Below are 18,066 nucleotides of genomic sequence, written 5' to 3'. Positions count from 1 at the left end.
GGCACGCGTGAGTGACAGGCTCCTTTCTGTGCAGGTCCAGGACCCCGTGCATGAGGGGAGGGGAGGTCCAGGGCACTGCCAAGAGGAGGCCATCGCGTCCTTAGCTGGAAGCAGTGTGACACCAGCAAGCCACGGTTGTGACGTCAACTGCAGGCCCACACACCTGCCTGAGGCCGCAGGTCAGCCGTGCTGAGCGCCCCGGCCTCCGCCGTCTGCCTGAGGCCTGCACATCCGTGAGCACCCCAGCGCCCGCTTCTGCCTGAGGCCTGCACAAGCCTCCGCCATCCCCCTAAGGCCCCACGTCAGCCGTGCTGAGCGCCCCGGCCTCCGCCATCCGCCCGTCTTGCACGTCAGCCATGCTGAGCGCCCCGGCCTCCGCCATCCGCCTGTCTTGCACGTCAGCTGTGCTGAGCGCCCCAGCCTCCGCCGTCTGGAGCCCACAGTGCTGGACGAGCAATGTATCATCCAGTCACCAGCTTCAGCCCCAGGCACAAGTCCATCCAGACAGCACTGGAATAAGGCCTCACTTCAGGAGCTGCCCTCTCTCATCCCTCCAGACAGCACCGTCCAGTCCACACCGTCAGCACTGTCCACACGGCACTGCCCAGCCCACGCGGACAGCACTGTCCAGTCCACACAACACTGTCCAACCCACACGGCACAGCCTGCGGGGCGCACCTGGAAGTCCACTAGCCGGCCCCGCCTGTCTCTCAGTCCTGGGGCCACGTGTGGCTAAGATGGCGGCGCCTAACAACCACGCGCAGCTGCTACGAGTGTCTTTGGTGATAACCCGGAAGCAGTTCTGTGGGCAGTGACGCCCCGGCTCTTCCGCCCTTGATGGACAGCTCATCCCGCCCCTTCCTGCCAATCTTAGACCTGATTGGCTCCTGTGCCTTATATTAGTGGCACGTGCTTCCCCAATAAACGAGATCTTGCGCTGACTTGACTCCCAGGCCGTCTGATTGTCCTCCGGTGAGGGAGGGCTGGGTGTGGGCGGCCTGCCGACCCTTCTCCTTTCTTGGCTCGTCCAGGTCGGGGCGTGCCTTCCCCGTCTCTCCCGCGGGTTGGGGGAGCACGGGGGAGGGTGGGGGGAGGCTAGGCTAGAGACCCTGACAACTGGCGCCCAACTTGGGGCACGAAGAAGCATAGATTTAAGCTTTCGACGACCCAAGGTAAGGGTATCCCCGAAGAGATGAGGCAATCTCACACTAAAAGTGAAATTTGTCGAGCCAAGCCAAGCGAGTTCCGAGGTAAAGAGTATCCCCGAAAAGATGGGGCAATCTCACACTAAGCTTTAGATGACCTGAGGTAAGGGTATCCCCCAAAAGATGGGGCAATCTCACACTAAGCTTTAGACAACAGGAAAATGAACAAAGAAAACTGTTTAAGGAAGGAGAGAGGAGGGGTGTGAAGCGGAGTGGAGTGGAACCAGACGCACTGGAAGAGCAGAGTGGAGAGCTGAGCCCGGCTGCCTGGAGGAGCAGTGCAGCGCCCGCCGGAGCCGGCCGGAGGAACGAGATGGGGAGGGAGCCGACCCGGCCTGAGGAGCCGGCCGCCTGGAGGGGTGGCGCAGAGCCCACCGGAGCCGGCCGGAGGAATGAGATGGGGAGGAGAGCCGACCCGGCCTGAGGAGCCGGCCGCCTGGAGGGGTGGCGCAGAGCCCACCGGAGCCGGCCGGAGGAACGAGATGGGGAGGGAGCCGACCCGGCCTGAGGAGCCGGCCGCCTGGAGGGGTGGCGCAGAGCCCACCGGAGCCGGCCGGAGGAACGAGATGGGGAGGAGAGCCGACCCGGCCGGGCCGGGAGCAAGCGCAAGGGAGTTCGCGCGCCTCAAGGGCATCCGTCCCTGGATCAAGGGCGGCCTGGTGTGGGACGCGGCCTCCCACGCGCTGGCAGCGGGCGAGCGGCGAGTGGCGGTGCCACTGGGGACCGGCGCGCCCGCGAGGGAGCGCATAACGCGGAACGGCGCTGCGGGCGCTGGCGCGGGACAACGCGCAGCTGCCCGTCAACCGGCCGTGGGGCCCCGGCGGGAGCGCGTGGCACGGAAATGGCGGCCCCGAGAACGCCGAGGACGCGACCTGCTGCTGGGCGCTGAGGAGCTCCATGGAGGACAGCTGCCCCGCGCCGTAACAGGACTCCCTCTTGAGTGTCAATCTCTCCCCACCCCAGTAAAACAAAAAGGGGGAGATGTGGGGCACACCTGGAAGTCCACTAGCCGGCCCCGCCTGTGTCTCAGTCCTGGGGCCACGTGTGGCTAAGATGGCGGCGCCTAACAACCACGCGCAGCTGCTACAAGTGTCTTTGGTGATAACCCGGAAGTGGTTCTGTGGGCAGTGATGCCCCGGCTCTTCCGCCCTTGATGGACAGCTCACCCCTCCCCTTCCTGCGGATCTTAGACCTGATTGGCTCCTGTGCCTTATATTAGTGGCACGTACTTCCCTATAAACGAGATCTTACGCTGACTTGACTCCCAGGCTATCTGATTGTCCTCCGGTGAGGGAGGGCTGGGTGCGGGCGGCCTGCCGTCCCTTCTCCTTTCTTGGCTCGTCCAGGTCGGGGCGTGCCTTCCCCGTCTCTCCCGCGGGTTGGGGAGCACGGGGGGGAGGGGAGCTAGAGACCCCGACAACTGCCCAGCCCAGTCCACACAGCACTGCCCAGTCCACACAGCAATGCCCAGTCCACACGGCGCTGGGACAAGCCCTCACTTTGGTAGCTGCCCCTGTCCAGCATCAGTCCAGATGTCTGGCATGCCATAAACCCAGACCTGGCAGTTGCCAGGCCGCAGTCAGGCCTGAGGGGTGGCTGGGAGGCAGGACAAGTCCTCGCGTTGGCCCTAGCCACCCCAGTCTCCAGTCCAGAGATGCACCGTGGGGCCGGCACCCATGTGTGAAGGTGAAGTTCTAAGTTACGCTGATGCTCTGCCGAGTTCCCGAGTGTCGCAGACATTAGGGCTGGAAGGCTGCATCAGCCTGCAGGGGCGCCCCCTCCTGCTCTGCTCTCAGCCAGGTGCCAGCGCTGCACAAAGGACCCCTGAGCTCTGCAAAACTCCTTGCCCTGACTACCCGGCAGGATGTAAGAGGCGCAGCCCCAAACACAGCTGTCCACGGAATGCCAACAGGCATAATTTATCCACATACAGGGCAACAGCAAACGTGGGCTGGACTGGGGCCAGCTGTCCAAGGCTGGGGCAGCCTGGCAAGCAGCAGGGCAGGGCAGAGCCGGCCACCCGGAGCCCGGTGGGTCCTGTTGTTTAGGACCTGTTCAACACGCGTGTGGCCCTGCGTGGGCTCCTGCATCTCCCTGACTGCCTCGGGCTCCTTTGAAGGCTGGAGGAGACTGGGGGCCCGGGCCCCGGGGCTCTGGCTATCCACAGGCAGCACAAGATGCAGAATGAGCCTGGAGGAGGTGTCGGGCTGGCAGAGGGCTGCAGGCGGGCCTCCCCGCACCCCCAGGCCGCACGCGGGCCTCCCCGCGCCCCCAGGCCGCACGCGGGCCTCCCCGCGCCCCCAGGCCTCACGCGGGCCTCCCCGCGCCCCCAGGCCTCACGCGGGCCTCCCCGCGCCCCCAGGCCGCACGCGGGCCTCCCCGCGCCCCCAGGCCGCACGCGGGCCTCCCTGAACCCCCAGGCCTCACGCGGCCCTCCCCGCACGCGGGCCTCCCTCACTCCTTGCCTGCCAACTGCAGTAGGAGCCCAGCCAAGGCTGGGGCAGCAGCTCCCCTCTGGATCCAGCGTGCCACGTTTACCAAGAGCTCTCTGCACGGCTGCTCTGGGGTGAAGGTTTGGAACTAGAGTCACAGAAGGTGCCCTCCCGATGTCAGGGCCTTATTGTGCCCTGACCCCTCGGCTTGGAGCTAGACCCTAGCCCATCTCCGGGGTGAGCACGGCACAGTTAGGCACCAAGGACAGAGATGTGTGTGTCTCCTGTTGCACTGACCCCCAGACTCGGTTTCCATGCCTGGGCAGATGCTTCTAGAGACTGGCTTTGGGTAGGGTCAGCGTGGTGGGAAGGTGCTAGGCCCGACTGGAGGCAGCTTGTGTGAGAGGCGTCTGACACAGAAGAACCTCAGAGGCCGCCCTGCCCCCTTCCTCTTCCAGACCCCACCCAAGCCCGGTCTGCTCCAGAGAGCCTGCCCGCACCCTGCACTGCTCTCCATGACCTTGTCGCTGCCACCCAGGATGGGGTTCTGGCTGGTGGGGTGACCAAAGACCTGGCCGTTCAGCACAGCTGCGGGATGCAGGCCAAGGGACACATTCTGCCAGCCATGCCCTGAGGTCCCCAGGTCCCCAACATAAAACATGGGGACTGCAGACAACATGCACCCCCCCCCTCAACCCGGGATGGCCACAGAAGCCCAAAAGCCTGAGACTGCGCTGTCTACACTGTGTTTCTCACAGGGAGTTCCGAGTCAATCAGAGCCACGTAGGATGAAGCCTCCTGGTTCCCATTAGTGAGGAAATAGAAAAAGCTCCTCCTGCACAGAAGCTGGGGACCGGACCCGCCCGTCTCCAGGAGCTGGAAGGCGGCGTGTCGGGGAATCCGCAGGGAGCCTCTCCTGGCCGACACTGGGCTGGTGTGACGCAACGTCTCTGCGGCTGGGCCCAGCAGGGGCCGTGCACGGCACACAGATACGTCCACATCACCCAGGTGGGGCTCTGCCGTCTGCGTTTATTACAGCAAGCCAACGTGTGCGACGGATTAAAGCGTCCGTGACCAGGCGTGCTCTCACAGAGAAGGCGGGCTGGGGCTTCAGGGAGGGTTGCTCAGCAGGGTTCTGCACTACGCTGTGTCTGTGTGGACCCGAGGGCTGCGTATCACCACGCCACCTGCTCGGATCCCTGGCGTCGGGTCTCAGGCCCCTCACCAAAGGTCTGCCTGGCACTGGTGCTGTCTCGTGGTGCCCATCTCAGAGGGCAGCAGAAGCCTCTGCCTGGAGGGACCTCAGGCAGCCTGCCTAGTCCTGGGGGAGGGGATCTGGCTCTGTGATGGGATTCTGGGGCCTTTGGGTGGCAGCTTGGGTGGCAAGCTTGGCACGGTGATGAGATGTCTCCCCCGGGCCTCCTCCTATAGCCCCTCAATGCACTGCAGGCCAAAGAACATCTGAACATTGTCCCGCTTTCCTGAGACTCCAGGTCTGGGAAGCAGGCTCCTGCCTCCCTATAGCAACAGCTGGCAAGGGGCCCCCTGACAAGGCTTGCCCCAGCTGGGCCCAATCCAACCCTGTCCTGTTGGCACTGGGCCCCAAGCCAGACAGAGCTTGTTGTCTGGCTCCCCTTCAGTCCAGGCCAGGCGGGACTCTGAGTGCCCACCGGTACCCATGGTGTCTAAGGCCCGGGGCCATCACATCACAGCCGGGGCTCTGCAGCCCAGATTTGGGCCGTGCTATCACACCTCGCTCAGCGGCAAGTGTGTGCAGAGCCTCTGTTGGACAGAGCTGTGAGTACCAGCCCACAGGCCGCTCTGGGGGGCTTCCCTTCCAGCTGGCCACCGGCCCTGCTGAAGCTAGCCAGAATTTGGATTTTTCCCAGATCCCCCTAGGGCTTCTGGCCCTGAGCCCAAGGCCTCCTGGTGGAGAGTGGCTCCTCCAGCCTCGGGGGTTCTGTGCCTCTTTCACAAACAGCAACTAAGTTCTAACTGACGAGAAGATGGGGGGGCGGCAGAGGGACACTTCCCCAAACAGGACCCTGGAGTAGATGGGAGACTGAGTCACAGCAGGCCTCAAACCCCAAGACTGCCCTCGTAAACGGGGGAGACAGTGGCTAGGGCCAGCTGTGGCCGTGAGAACCACAGCCTGTGACTTTCTGAGAAGAGTGTCGGCCCAGACGTGAGGCAGCCTGCTAGTGTTTGTGTCAGCCCAGACGTCAGGTAGACTGTTACACGGCTGTGTCAGCCCAGACGTCAGGCAAACTGCTCGCGTCTGCGTCCTGTGACTCCAGGCTGGGCTGAAAGGCAGCTCCGTGGCGGGAAATCCCCAGGGGCCAGGGGCTCTGGGTTTGATCCCCAGTGCCCGGGGGTAGAGGGGTGAGGCCTCATCCAGAGGAGGCCGTCAGACGGGCAGCTGGTCTCCACACGAGTGGGGATGTGTGTCGGGGCTCCTGTCACTCGGTGCTTCCGGTGGGCCCGAAGGTGCAGACCCCACACCCATACCCCAGGAGCTGTGTGTGTCTCGAGCGCAGAGGGCGGGAGGCATGGCGGGGCTTCAGTCCTGCCTGGCGCTTGATGGCCTCTGTGAAGACAGACTGTTCTCATCTGGGGGGGGGGGGGGGCTGCCATACCAAATGCCAGCACTCAGGACCTAATCGTTGTGTGGATTTGGGGGAGCAGATGGCTCTCTGAAGAAGTGCAGGCAGCCAAGCTGGGTTGAGAGCTTTTGATAACCTTCCTCCCTGTGCCACCATGCCCAGCAGAGTGCCCAGCACCCAACTCGTGCTAGGTCCAGGGTCGGCGCCCACAGACACGCCACACAAGGGGTGGGCGGTGCCTGCCTCGGGTTTTCCTTTCGGTTCTCCTTCCTGACTCTGCCCACGCGGACTGGGTTCTCACACACGGGCAGGCAGCTGGCATGCAGGGACGTGGCCACCCGAAGCACATGGGAGGGAGCTGTCCACTGGCTGCGTGGTCTTTCTGCGCATGAATTCCCCCAGTCTCCGTTTCCCTCGCTATAAGACAGAGCGAGATCTGCCCGAGACAGGGAGGCGTGAAGGGAGCCTGTGTGGCCCAGAGGTGCCACGGGGGCTGCCCGCACCCTGCCCCGTCTCCAGATCTGAGGGGGACTCAGCACGGACGAAGCCCAGTGCCCCAGGAGGGCGGGGGAGGGGGAGCTTCCACCGAGTTTAAGTGCTGTCGTGGGTGCTCCACGCTAAGTCCGGCACCCTCACAGGACAGAGCAACGATGCTCCGGCACTTTGTGAGGACCCAGCCAGGACCCAACCTCAGGGCCCCCATCACTCCCGTCACTCCCGTGCCGGGACTGAGGCTGCGCCAGCTGGGGATGCTGCCCTGGTCCCTGCCTGCAGGGACAGAGGGCAGCCCGTTGGAATGGCGACTGGGTGGCCTTGTACCTGTGGTGTCCTGCATGCTGGAGGTGCCCGGCACACGCGTCCCTTCCCGGATGCCCACATGCTGGACGTGCCCTGGACGTGCCCGGCACACGCGTCCCTTCCCGGATGCCCGCATGCTGGACGTGCCCGGCACACGCGTCCCTTCCCGGATGCCCGCATGCTGGACGTGCCCTGGACGTGCCCTGGACGTGCCCGGCACACGCGTCTCTTCCCGGATGCCCGCATGCTGGACGTGCCCTGGACGTGCCCGGCACACGCGTCCCTTCCCGGATGCCCGCATGCTGGACGTGCCCTGGACGTGCCCGGCACACGTGTCCCTTCCCGGATGCCCGCATGCTGGACGTGCCCGGCACACGCGTCCCTTCCCGGATGCCCGCATGCTGGACGTGCCCTGGACGTGCCCGGCACACGCGTCCCTTCCCGGATGCCCACATGCTGGACGTGCCCTGGACGTGCCCGGCACACGCGTCCCTTCCCGGATGCCCGCATGCTGGACGTGCCCGGCACACGCGTCCCTTCCCGGATGCCCGCATGCTGGACGTGCCCTGGACGTGCCCTGGACGTGCCCGGCACACGCGTCTCTTCCCGGATGCCCGCATGCTGGACGTGCCCTGGACGTGCCCGGCACACGCGTCCCTTCCCGGATGCCCGCATGCTGGACGTGCCCTGGACGTGCCCGGCACACGTGTCCCTTCCCGGATGCCCGCATGCTGGACGTGCCCGGCACACGCGTCCCTTCCCGGATGCCCGCATGCTGGACGTGCCCTGGACGTGCCTGGCACACGCGTCCCTTCCCGGATGCCCGCATGCTGGACGTGCCCGGCACACGCGTCCCTTCCCGGATGCCCGCATGCTGGACGTGCCCTGGACGTGCCCTGGACGTGCCCGGCACACGCGTCTCTTCCCGGATGCCCGCATGCTGGACGTGCCCTGGACGTGCCCTGGACGTGCCCGGCACACGCGTCCCTTCCCGGATGCCTGCATGCTGGACGTGCCCGGCACACGCGTCCCTTCCCGGATGCCCGCATGCTGGACGTGCCCGGCACACGCGTCCCTTCCCGGATGCCCACATTTCCAAGCAGTCGCAATTGTTTCAGCTTGAATTCTTTGCCAGGTATCCTTTGAAGTCCTGACAAAAGACATTTGACCCAAGTCTAAGTCCTAGGAAACAAAGATCGGACTCTCCTCGTTTGCTGTGTGACATTAAGGCCCAAGTTTTGCCATCAACACCAACAGCAGAGATGACCATCTGAGGGCAGGGCTTTAAACGCAGGAAAGCGGCGAATGGGACCATCTGAGTCCAGGCCCAGTAGTGCAGGTGTATCCCTCTGCCTGTGCAGCCTGGAGGGCCTGGGAGCACCGGAGGGAAGGCCTCACGCCAGCCCATCAAACCGTCCGCCTGTCCGCCTGTCCCATTAGCCCATCGGTCGGCCCCTCGGCCTGTCAGCCCTGCAGCATGGAGCCAGGAACTTCCTCAGAACCAGGGAACGTGACTGCTTGTCTCAGCCTGCCTGGATCCCCAAGCACCCGGGGGATTTCAGATTTCTGGGGCCTCAAGTTTATCTTCCGAAAGCAAATGCCTTAGATGCACACGCTGAACCCAGCTCCGCCGGGGCCTGGCCCTGTGCGAGGGGCGGCGGGGGCGGCTGTGGATTCTCCCAGTCTCTGCATCAGCCCAGCCATGGGGGGCTGAGAACACCCATCTCCACAAGCATCCAAGGAGGCTCAGAGATCTGTCAGTCCCCGGGTCTCAGGTCAAAAGTGACGGAGCCAGAACGGAGGGTTCCGTGGGCACCAGCCACGGCCCGGGTGTGGCCAAGCTCGCGCTCCCCGTGGCACAGCTGTGCTGATTACCAATTAGGCTGATTCCAGAGGAAGGTCAAAACAGACTGCACAGCCAAAGTACACATCGATCACGTTTCTCTCGGTAACCGCCAAAGCCGCACTTCGTGCTCCGAGTCCGTGACTCACCCTCCTGCGGCGGGGACCCAGGCCTGTGGCGCCAGCAGAGGACGGAGCCAGGTGGGGCAGCAGGTGGTGCCATCCGGGGGGCGGGCAGGTCCTGGAGGGGGTCCCTCCGGCCTACCCGCCCGGCCCACGCACACCTTCTGCCCAGGTTTCTTGTCTGGTGCAGACTCAGACCGTGTTTGTTTGTGGTGGCCTGTGGCCCGTAGAGTTCTAAGGGAACCCGCCTTCTGCCCCTTCTCCTCGTGGGCCACTACGTGCCGTGAGCCTTCGGAAGCTCTGGGGCGCTGGCGGGCATCTCCCGCTGCACAGGTCCTCCCCGGGACGTGGCCGTCCCTCACGCCCCGCCATGTCCACGTATACTCTCTCTCTCATCCCTTCTCTCAACCCCATCCCCTGTCCCCTCCCCCCCCCGGGCCTCTTCCTCTTTGGGAGCCCTAGGTTCAGGCACCCCGAGGTGCGCACAGCCCGCGTGTGGGTGTGTAGCTGTGGTGAAGCCTGCACATCTCTGGGACCACGCTAGCTCTGGGTGATCCGGGCATCCCGGCTCTCCTAGGAACTGGGACGTGGGGTGTGGGCAGGTCTCTCGCAGTGACCACAGTTCCCTCGGGGGCGGAGGGGCCCGCCCGGCCCGCTGCCTGGCGTCTCGTCACGTGACCTCTGCGCACCGGACTCAGCACAGGGGGCTGAGATGCCAAGGCGAGCCCTCACGGGGCAGGACGGCGGGGCACTCTCCCCTCGGGAGGCGCTGCTCCAGTGGGGAGCTCTGCACGCGGGGTCCCAGGATGGAGCTGGCACGGGACCCGCAGAGTGGGGGCAGAGGCTCCCGGGGGCCTAGGTGAGGCGCAGGGGCCGGCTGGAGCTCTCCTGGCCCCACCTCTCCTGGGGTCTCGCAGACTTCATTTGGTGATGGAGACACCGGGACTCACCAAATCAACAGCCACGTGGGGTAGAGCTGGCGCGACCTGGCTTATTTGAAATTGGGGGGTCCTCTGTGATGGGGGGAAGGCTGGGGATGAAGGCTGGCAGGGAGGAGGTCCAATACCAAGGGTTAGGATGCTGGTTTACATGTGCGATGCGGGCTACAGATGGGGCGCAGCTAAGAGCTTCTAGGGGACCTCTGCCTTCGGGGGTCCTCAGTCCGGCCCCGCCCCGTGTCCCCTCTAGCCCAGCCTGGCCCCGTGTCCCTTCTGCCTTCGGGGGGCCCCAGTCCGGCCTGGCCTAGCACGGAAAGGTCTTTCATGTTCCAGCTAACACAGGCCCATCTCCAGAAGAGTGGGCTGCAGTCCCCAAGGCCAATCTCATGATCACGAGGAGCAAGCAGACTGCACCACCCAGGAGGGGCAGTGAGCCACAGGAGGGCTCCAGACACCGGGTGGGGTGGTGGGGGTGGAGGCAAGCCTCTAGGGAAGGGTGTGCTCCAGCCTGTGGGTGCAGCCAATCTGTGCACCGAGCTCTGCCGGGCCCTCGGGGGAGGCTCGTGAGCTGGGACTGGCGCCAAGACATTTCCACGGGAGCCTTCTCGGGTTAGTGTCCAGCCCTCCAGGCCCAGGCCCACCTACATGCTACTGCGATTTCTAGATTTAACAGTGCAGACAAGAACTAGCCGAGTCTGTTTCCTTTCGTCCCCTTAGGATAGAAATGGATGATTCGATGTTAGCTCATTGTTGTAGGACCAGAAAGATGTGCTCCTTAGTAACATGAAGAGAAGAAATCGGTTCTTTGCTGGAGTTCAATTCTCCGGTGGACTCACATCTCACAGGGCGGCTGGGAGCCTCAGGGGCCAGACACCACCAAGGGGATCTACTGTCCCTGGAAGCCTTCCCCTGAGGTGGGCCTCCTGACACCAGCGCCAAGGGGACACGCAGGCTTTATCTCAGACACTGCTGCCCCATCCACCAGATGACCCTCTGCCCCCACCCCAGGGCTCTGACCCTAAGCAGGGCCCGGTGCCCCAGGCAGGGGCTCCTGGCTCTGAGGATGGGAGGCCTTCCGACCTCCACCTTCCCCGGGGCACAGCGGGCAGCCAGGGGCCTCACACCAGTTCCCAGGAGATCAGCTAGCACCGTTTCAGATCAAAAGACCCGATCATCGGTGGTGACGTATTTCCTTATCTGAAAGGGGATGCACTGAATTCACGTCAGTTTTCTTTTCCTGAAGAGCTTTTCCCCCATCCATCTTTCAGGTCAGTGTCGGGCTCACCCTCTAGGCCCAGGAACAGGGAACGCACCAAGCCCAGCTGAGGACACCCCCTGTGGAAGCCATGGGGGAGAAGCCCCACAGACCCGGGCCCTGGCATCACGGACTGACGACGGTTGAAGTAACGGCCACTGTGGTGAAATACACGGACACAGTGGCCGTGGCGGGCAGAGCCCGTCCAGGGAGCCCTAGCTCTCGGGGCTCAGCTGAAAGACAGCACGTTTTCCTTCCGGAAGATTGAATCCGGGCCCAGTGAAGCAAGCACAGTGATGAACAAGACGCTTAAGAAGTCTTTTCTGAGTAGGTCACATGCTGTGCAGGGCTCGTGACCGCACCAGTGCTTTCTGGTAACGGCAGGGTGCAGAAGGCTGAGTGGAGGGGCTCCTAACCCGCTGTCCCCACCCAGGCCGGGGAGCCAGACCCCCCCCCCACCACCGACGGGGCCTCGCCCGGCCTAGCTCCGGGAGGGGGCAGGAGCACAGGCAGGCACGGCCTCGAACTCGCTGCCCGTCAGGAGACGAGGCTAGCCCTGAGACTAGGCAGGCTGTGCCGGAGTGCCCGGGGGCCTTCTCCCTCCCACAAACAACTCACACCTCGGGCATGTGCGTTTCCAGTACTGAAGCACAGAGGGCGGCCTGGGAGAGCCAGCCCTGCGGGGGGGGGGGGGCGGCCAGGGCTCTTGAAGCACGCTTTCCCCCGGCCTGAAAGGGGACTAAGCGCGACAGGCTCTTCCATCGCGGGCACGAAGATGAACGTCACAGGTAGGGTTTCACTGTATTTATTTCTGTGACCGTGTCACCAGCATGTGGCCGTTTTAAGAAGAACCTGTCTGCCTGCACAGTGTCGGCTGGAAACACAGACTCCTGCGCCACACACAGGCATGAGGCCGCACAGCCGCACAGCCAAACCCAGCGCCAGGCTCCCCGCCTCCCAGGGGGCGTCCACGGAGAGCGGAGGGCGAGCAAAACCCGGCACGGGCCCGGGGCTCGGGTCCACCCCGAGCTCTCCCGTGCGCGGAGGGCTCGGCCTAGGGAAGGCAGGCAGGTGCCCCAGCAGGAGCTCAGGGCGCGGGAGCGAGGGTCTCGACGCCAGGGACGAGGGAAAGGCTGCGCGTGGAGGACGAACACCAGACACCACACGGGACTCGCGGCTCCAGGTCTACATCTGTGGTTTATTTACTGTAGGGAGCACGTGTTGACAGCTGGCCGCCCTCAGGGGCTGGGCCGCGGGGGTCCAGCCCGCAGTCACCTCCGTCTCTGTAAGGGAGCCCCAGTCGGTGACGGGGGAACTGCTCGCCAACCACGGGACCGCCTCGGGGCTGAGGGCCAACGTCTAGGAGAGCCGGGGTGGAAGAGGTTGGAGGGAGGTCAGAACCAGACTCCCGCGCCCGCGACGGCGCCGTGGAGACCCGCTCTGCGGCCGGTCCAGGCTGGGCACGATGAGCAGAGGAGCAGCCGGTGCCAGGATGACTCGGAGTGTGGGAGGCAGACGGGTACCGGGCGGGAAGTGGGGCACAGCTGCGGGGCGGGGCGGGGCGGGGGGACCCGGCCACACAGGGCACCCGGCCTTGGCCCCCCATGAAGGGGGGTGTCCTGCACCCGTGCTGACCCCCGGCACCCACTGAGCCCGAGCGGCGACGGGGGTGTCGGCACACAGGAAAGACGCGGACTTCCGCGCTCTTATCTACGATGCGTTAGCACCTGTGCTGCCCACAGGAGCACTCTGCATTGCTTTGGAACACACGTTTCCTGTACAAAGCCTGGGTTTTCTTTGCCATAATCAGTTTTTGCTCACCATGCTGGCAGTTTAATGAGGACATGACCACTGCCCTTTCATAAAAGGATTACATATTTTCTTTTGTATGAGATTGTACATCATTCCAAGAAAGGGTGGGAGCCATGCGGGGGGGGGTGGGGGGACGCTGCGGGGTGGGAAGGGGCAGCCGGGCGGGGCCGCCGGGGGCATTCCCTAGAGCTCCGGTTCACAGAGGACCCCCCCAGGGCGGGGTCACCCCACCACAGCCCCGACTACGCGAGCTCGATGGCCTCGGCGGCTCGGGCTTCCCAAGGCACTCTTCTTAGCTAGCCTACCGCCAGTGTTTCAGAGAAAACTGAGACCTTCGAGATGTACTTTATTTTCCTAAGACTCCCGTGCGGCTGCCTCTCTTCGAAATTACACGGACCTCTTCCATTTTCAGACGGAGAGCCACAATGTGAAAACCTCTGTGGACGAGGCTAGCGGACCCCAAGCCCGGGACTCCCGGGACCCCGTCCCTGCCCCTGCCCACGCGGCTCCTGCCCCGGCCGGCGCAGGGTGCCACGGAGCAAGCGAGGCCTGAGACGCCCGGCCCTGTTTCCTAAAGTCGGATGCAGTGAGCAAACAACAAACATGGCATCTTCTCGGGGGAACGTCTTATTAAAAAGTTAGAAAGGTGTTGCACGAACTCTGTGACGGGGCGGCCAGACCGCGCAGCAGTACCTCCACCCCAAAGCTCTGCTCCCGGGGGGGTGCGGGGGGGGGGGACCCTGGACAGACCCGGGCAGCAGCACAGGAGGCAAACCTGCTCCTGCCCTTGCCCCGGGGGCCCTGGGGCAAACGCACCTGGGTCCGCCCCCTCCCCCGAGGCCACGGTGGGTACTGGCTCTGGGCTGGACAGCCAAGGCTTATTTCTCAAGCTACCTACAAACCAGCTGGTCGTGTTCTGCTTTCTACCGTAAAGCACCATGGAATTTCAGCACACGCCACCGCACCTCGGCTGCTGAGCGCAGGAGCCGCGGGGCTGCTGCACGCTCGCGAGTGCGCACGCGCCAGTGAAACGGCAAGCCCCAACGCGCACCAGCCGTGAAGGAAAATACAACCGAGACTCAGTTTCCTCCGAGAGGATGGCGACTCTGTCTCGCCACCAGATGGTCACACAACGGAAACGTGGATACAACTGCGCCGTCTTAAACGTCACTGTCCCGCAGCTTCTGTGTCTGTTAGAAAAAGCACCCCCTCTGCTCGCTTTCAGCACTTAAGGTTAGAAAGACAGCGTTACCATTGGCAGGAAGGTAGGTAAAATGCTGATACTGGCTTCGCTTCCTCTTCCCATTGCAGACGTAGAAGCTGACTTGGACTGGGTTGGTTATCCTCTGGTTCCGGAAAGGCGGAATCTCAACCACCAGGGAATTCTGGTGAGAAACAGGAAGAGGAGGCCGACAGTTAGCGTCTTACTAACCGGGAGTGCCACGCACTAAGGAGCAGGAACCGTGCAGCCATGCCCGCCCGGTGCCAACGGCAGAGCCTGGCACGGCGGCTGCGCCTGCTCACCGCCTGTGCTCCCGTGTGTTCAGCAAGGCGTGGCCTTGTGTGTGCATCACGGGGAAGGGGCCTCCTGCCTGGGCTTCCTGCCTGTCGAGACCCCGGCGGCCTTCATGATGGAGCTGAGCCCGGGACAGAAGCCTTGAGCGCTAACAGCGCGTGTCTGGCTGAGAGCCGAGGCTGCCTCGCTCCTCAAGCCCAGGCTTCGGGAGGCCCCCGCGCCTGCCCAGCACCTGAGGCTCCGCAATGCTCTCGAGAGGACGGCCGCTGAAGCTGGAGGCGCTACTCGGCGACCCGGAAGGAAAAGCAGCCGGGACAGCTATCTCTGTCTGGGGAGGCGCACCGTGACAAGGGCCACAATGCCCCATCAGACCCCAAATCCACTCACGCTCGCCAGGGAGCCGGGGGTGGTCAGGGGACAGACGGGTGGGATGCAGAAGCTCACAGGGGCTGTCCCTCCCTTTCTGTGGTTGCAAAAACAGTGCTCTAGCGAGGGCAGACAGAAAACACCAGCCGTGAGTACCTGGTACCCAGTGGGAAACCCAGGGCTAAGGGTGAGGATCCCAACACCGAGGCACGCCGGGACTGCAGCCGGTGCCGAGGAGCCCCGGGCCGCCCGGGCCGAGTGGGAACCCACGCCTGGAGACGGCTGCCCCCGATTTCTGTGGGGGACCTCACATCTATAGTCCCTTCGTGTTAGTCATGTGATTTCAGTTTAGTAAGTAGAGGAAAACTGTAAGAAAAATCCATTGTATCATTTCTTTTGTTAAAATAATTAATGGTAGCTTATTACGACTGTAGCAACATTTATTGAACCGCAGAGTGTTAGAAACAAAGATCCAAAGGATTTCAGGCCAGGCTCCTGCGTTTACAGATTAAGAAATATGCCCCGAAACCTGCACTGAGCTCCCACGGCTCCCAGCTGAGCACACAGCGCGCAGCTCGGAGGCCCGGTGGAACGCAGCTCACGGCGCCGCCGGGTTCCACCCCTGGCCACGCTCCACGCACTGTTTGGGCTGCTTTGTCCACGGCACTTGGACACGGCATGCTCCGCCTGAGCCAGGCCCATGAGCACTCGAGCACTCTGACCGGAGGGAGGCAGAGCCTGCCCCGGGAGCGCCTGCTTGTCGGGCCCACCACGGTCTCCAGGGGAGAGAGCGACTCCACAGGACGAGAGAGGACCCAGGGAGGACACCTCTGGGGCCGCTCGGGCGGGGGCCGTGTGCGGGAGGGGCCCGGAAGGACCACAGCAGGGCAGGCCCGTCCCGCGGGGCCCCATCGGGCAAGGCACAGGGTCCAAGGCCGTGTCTTGTCCCTGGCACAGACCAGGGCGCTTCAACTCTCGACACAGATGAGCCTGGGACCTACAGATCACCTCCGTGGCACGTCTTCCTTTGAACGGGGAGGAGGAAACAGGAGAGAGGGAAGGGCATGAAAATGACGTGAGCCCAGGAAAACCAGGCAGATGGGCACGAGGGCCACAGCCAGCAACAGCACAACAGAAGCTAGCTTGTGTGTGATGTGTGTGTGCGCGTGTGTGTGCAGTGGTCCTGGGGCTTGAACTCCGGGGCTGGGCACAGCTTCACTTCTGGCTTTCTGATGGTTAGCTGGAGATAAGCGTCTCATGGACTGTCCTGCCTGGGCTGGGTTTGAGCCTCGATCCCCAGACCTTAGTCTCCGAGTAGTGAGGATTACAGGTGTGAGCCACTGGCGCCCATCTCAGAGCTGTCTTTCGGGAAATCCATGCGCTAATCAAAGACAGTGGATATCAAGTACAAGTTTACATAGTCCAAACCTGATTTGTCTAAGAAATACCTGCAAAACAACACACACATCTACGGATAAGTGTATATCGTGTGTATATATGTGTGGTACTGTGCACATGTGCATATTATGAGTATATGCATGATATGTGTGCACGTATGCATGTGTGTGCATGAGCATGGGTGTGTGTATGTATGTATGTGTGCATGTGTGCATGGGCGTGTCTGTACATATGTGTGCATGTGTAACTGTGGGTATGCACATGCATGTATGTCTGTGTGCATGTGGGTACGTGTGGGCACGTGTGTCTCTGTATGTGCATGTGTAGGTATGCAGGTGTGTATGTCTGTGTGCATGTGGGTACGTGTGGGCACGTGTGTCTCCGTATGTGCATGTGTAGGTATGCAGGTGTGTATGTCTGTGTGCATGTGGGTACGTGTGGGCACGTGTGTCTCCGTAGGTGCATGTGTAAGCATGCAGGTGTGTATGTCTGTGTGTGTGTGGGTATGTGTGGGCACGTGTGTCTCCATGTGTGCATGTGTAGGCATGCAGGTGTGTATGTCTGTGTGCATGTGGGTATGTGTGGGCACGTGTGTCTCCATGTGTGCATGTGTAAGCATGCAGGTGTGTATGTCTGTGTGCATGTGGGTATGTGTGGGCACGTGTGTCTCCGTAGGTGCATGTGTAAGCATGCAGGTGTGTATGTCTGTGTGCGTGTGGGTATGTGTGGGCACGTGTGTCTCCGTAGGTGCATGTGTAAGCATGCAGGTATGTGTGGGCATGTGTGTCTCCGTATGTGCATGTGTAGGTATGCAGGTGTGTATGTCTGTGTGCATGTGGGTATGTGTGGGCACGTGTGTCTCCGTATGTACATGTGTAAGCATGCAGGTGTGTATGTCTGCACCCACGTCACACTCCCAGGCCCCAGCCACAGCATCTCCTCCAGGCTTCCCAGGTAAAGGTGGGAAGGAATGCTTGAGTCAGAGAGCTGAGGCTGCGCTGGCAATGGTGCTGGGGTGATGGGCACCCTAGAGGGTGAGCCACCCCAAGAGGCAGGTGTTGCCCGGGCCAAGGGGGCTCTTTCCAGCTGACTTAGCACATAGAAAGGCCTCTAGGGATTGGGTCGGCACCAGGAAGAGGCCTGGGTTTCCTTCGGGTGGAGCTGCCTGGGCAGAGGGGGACGGGCTGGTCTGTGCTGGGTAACTCTGAGCCATGCTGTGCTAGGGGAGCCCTGGTCCCGTCTGCCGAGGGGAGAGCAGCACACGCCCCGCCCGCACACCTCGCGCTGCCCTGTGTGCGCCAGCAGGCCGAGGCCGGCGGGGCGGCTCGCCACACACTCGGCAGACACACCACGGCCCCGCCGCCCACGCTCACGGGGAGGCCGTTCACACGCCCTGGCGGCGGTGCGCGGCATGAGCGCCGGAACGCAGGAAGACTTGGGGTTTCTCCAAAACCCTACTCATTACCCAGGACATGTTTTAGATCGGGGCAGAAAACACACAGGGTCCGGGGCTAGAACCCTACCTCGCTGTATCAATCATTACTGTGAACACCAGTGGACTACTGTGCCCATTACAAAGACAGAAAGAAACTGGGAACTGGTGGCCCACATCTGTCATCCTAGCTACTCAAGAGGCTGAGATCTGAGGCTCATGGTTTGAAGCCAGCCTGGGCAGGAAAGTCCATGAGACTCTTATCTAATAAACTAGCAAAAAAAAAAAAAAAACTCCAAACCACCTGAAAGTGGAACTATGGCTCAAAGTGACAGAGCACTAGCCT

The 18,066-nt window shown here is 62.8% G+C and overlaps 1 protein-coding gene across 3 annotated transcripts in view; it reads right to left on the bottom strand.

Annotated features, from left to right (window-relative positions):
- Nfatc1 (nuclear factor of activated T cells 1) overlaps window positions 1–18,066 on the bottom strand; it is a 101,705-nt gene that overhangs the window by 37,516 nt on the left and 46,123 nt on the right. For all 3 annotated transcript variants that reach the window (XM_048363132.1, XM_048363134.1, XM_048363133.1), the window contains exon 8: window positions 14,261–14,393. In XM_048363132.1, coding sequence (XP_048219089.1) covers window positions 14,261–14,393 — 133 coding nt within the window. The remainder of the gene's footprint in view (window positions 1–14,260; window positions 14,394–18,066) is intronic.

This window comes from Perognathus longimembris, chromosome 15 (genome assembly GCF_023159225.1).
Source record: "Perognathus longimembris pacificus isolate PPM17 chromosome 15, ASM2315922v1, whole genome shotgun sequence".
Taxonomy (NCBI): domain Eukaryota; kingdom Metazoa; phylum Chordata; class Mammalia; order Rodentia; family Heteromyidae; genus Perognathus; species Perognathus longimembris.
The sequence above is the reverse complement of the archived record's forward strand: the minus strand, read 5'-3'. Positions and strand labels throughout refer to the sequence as shown.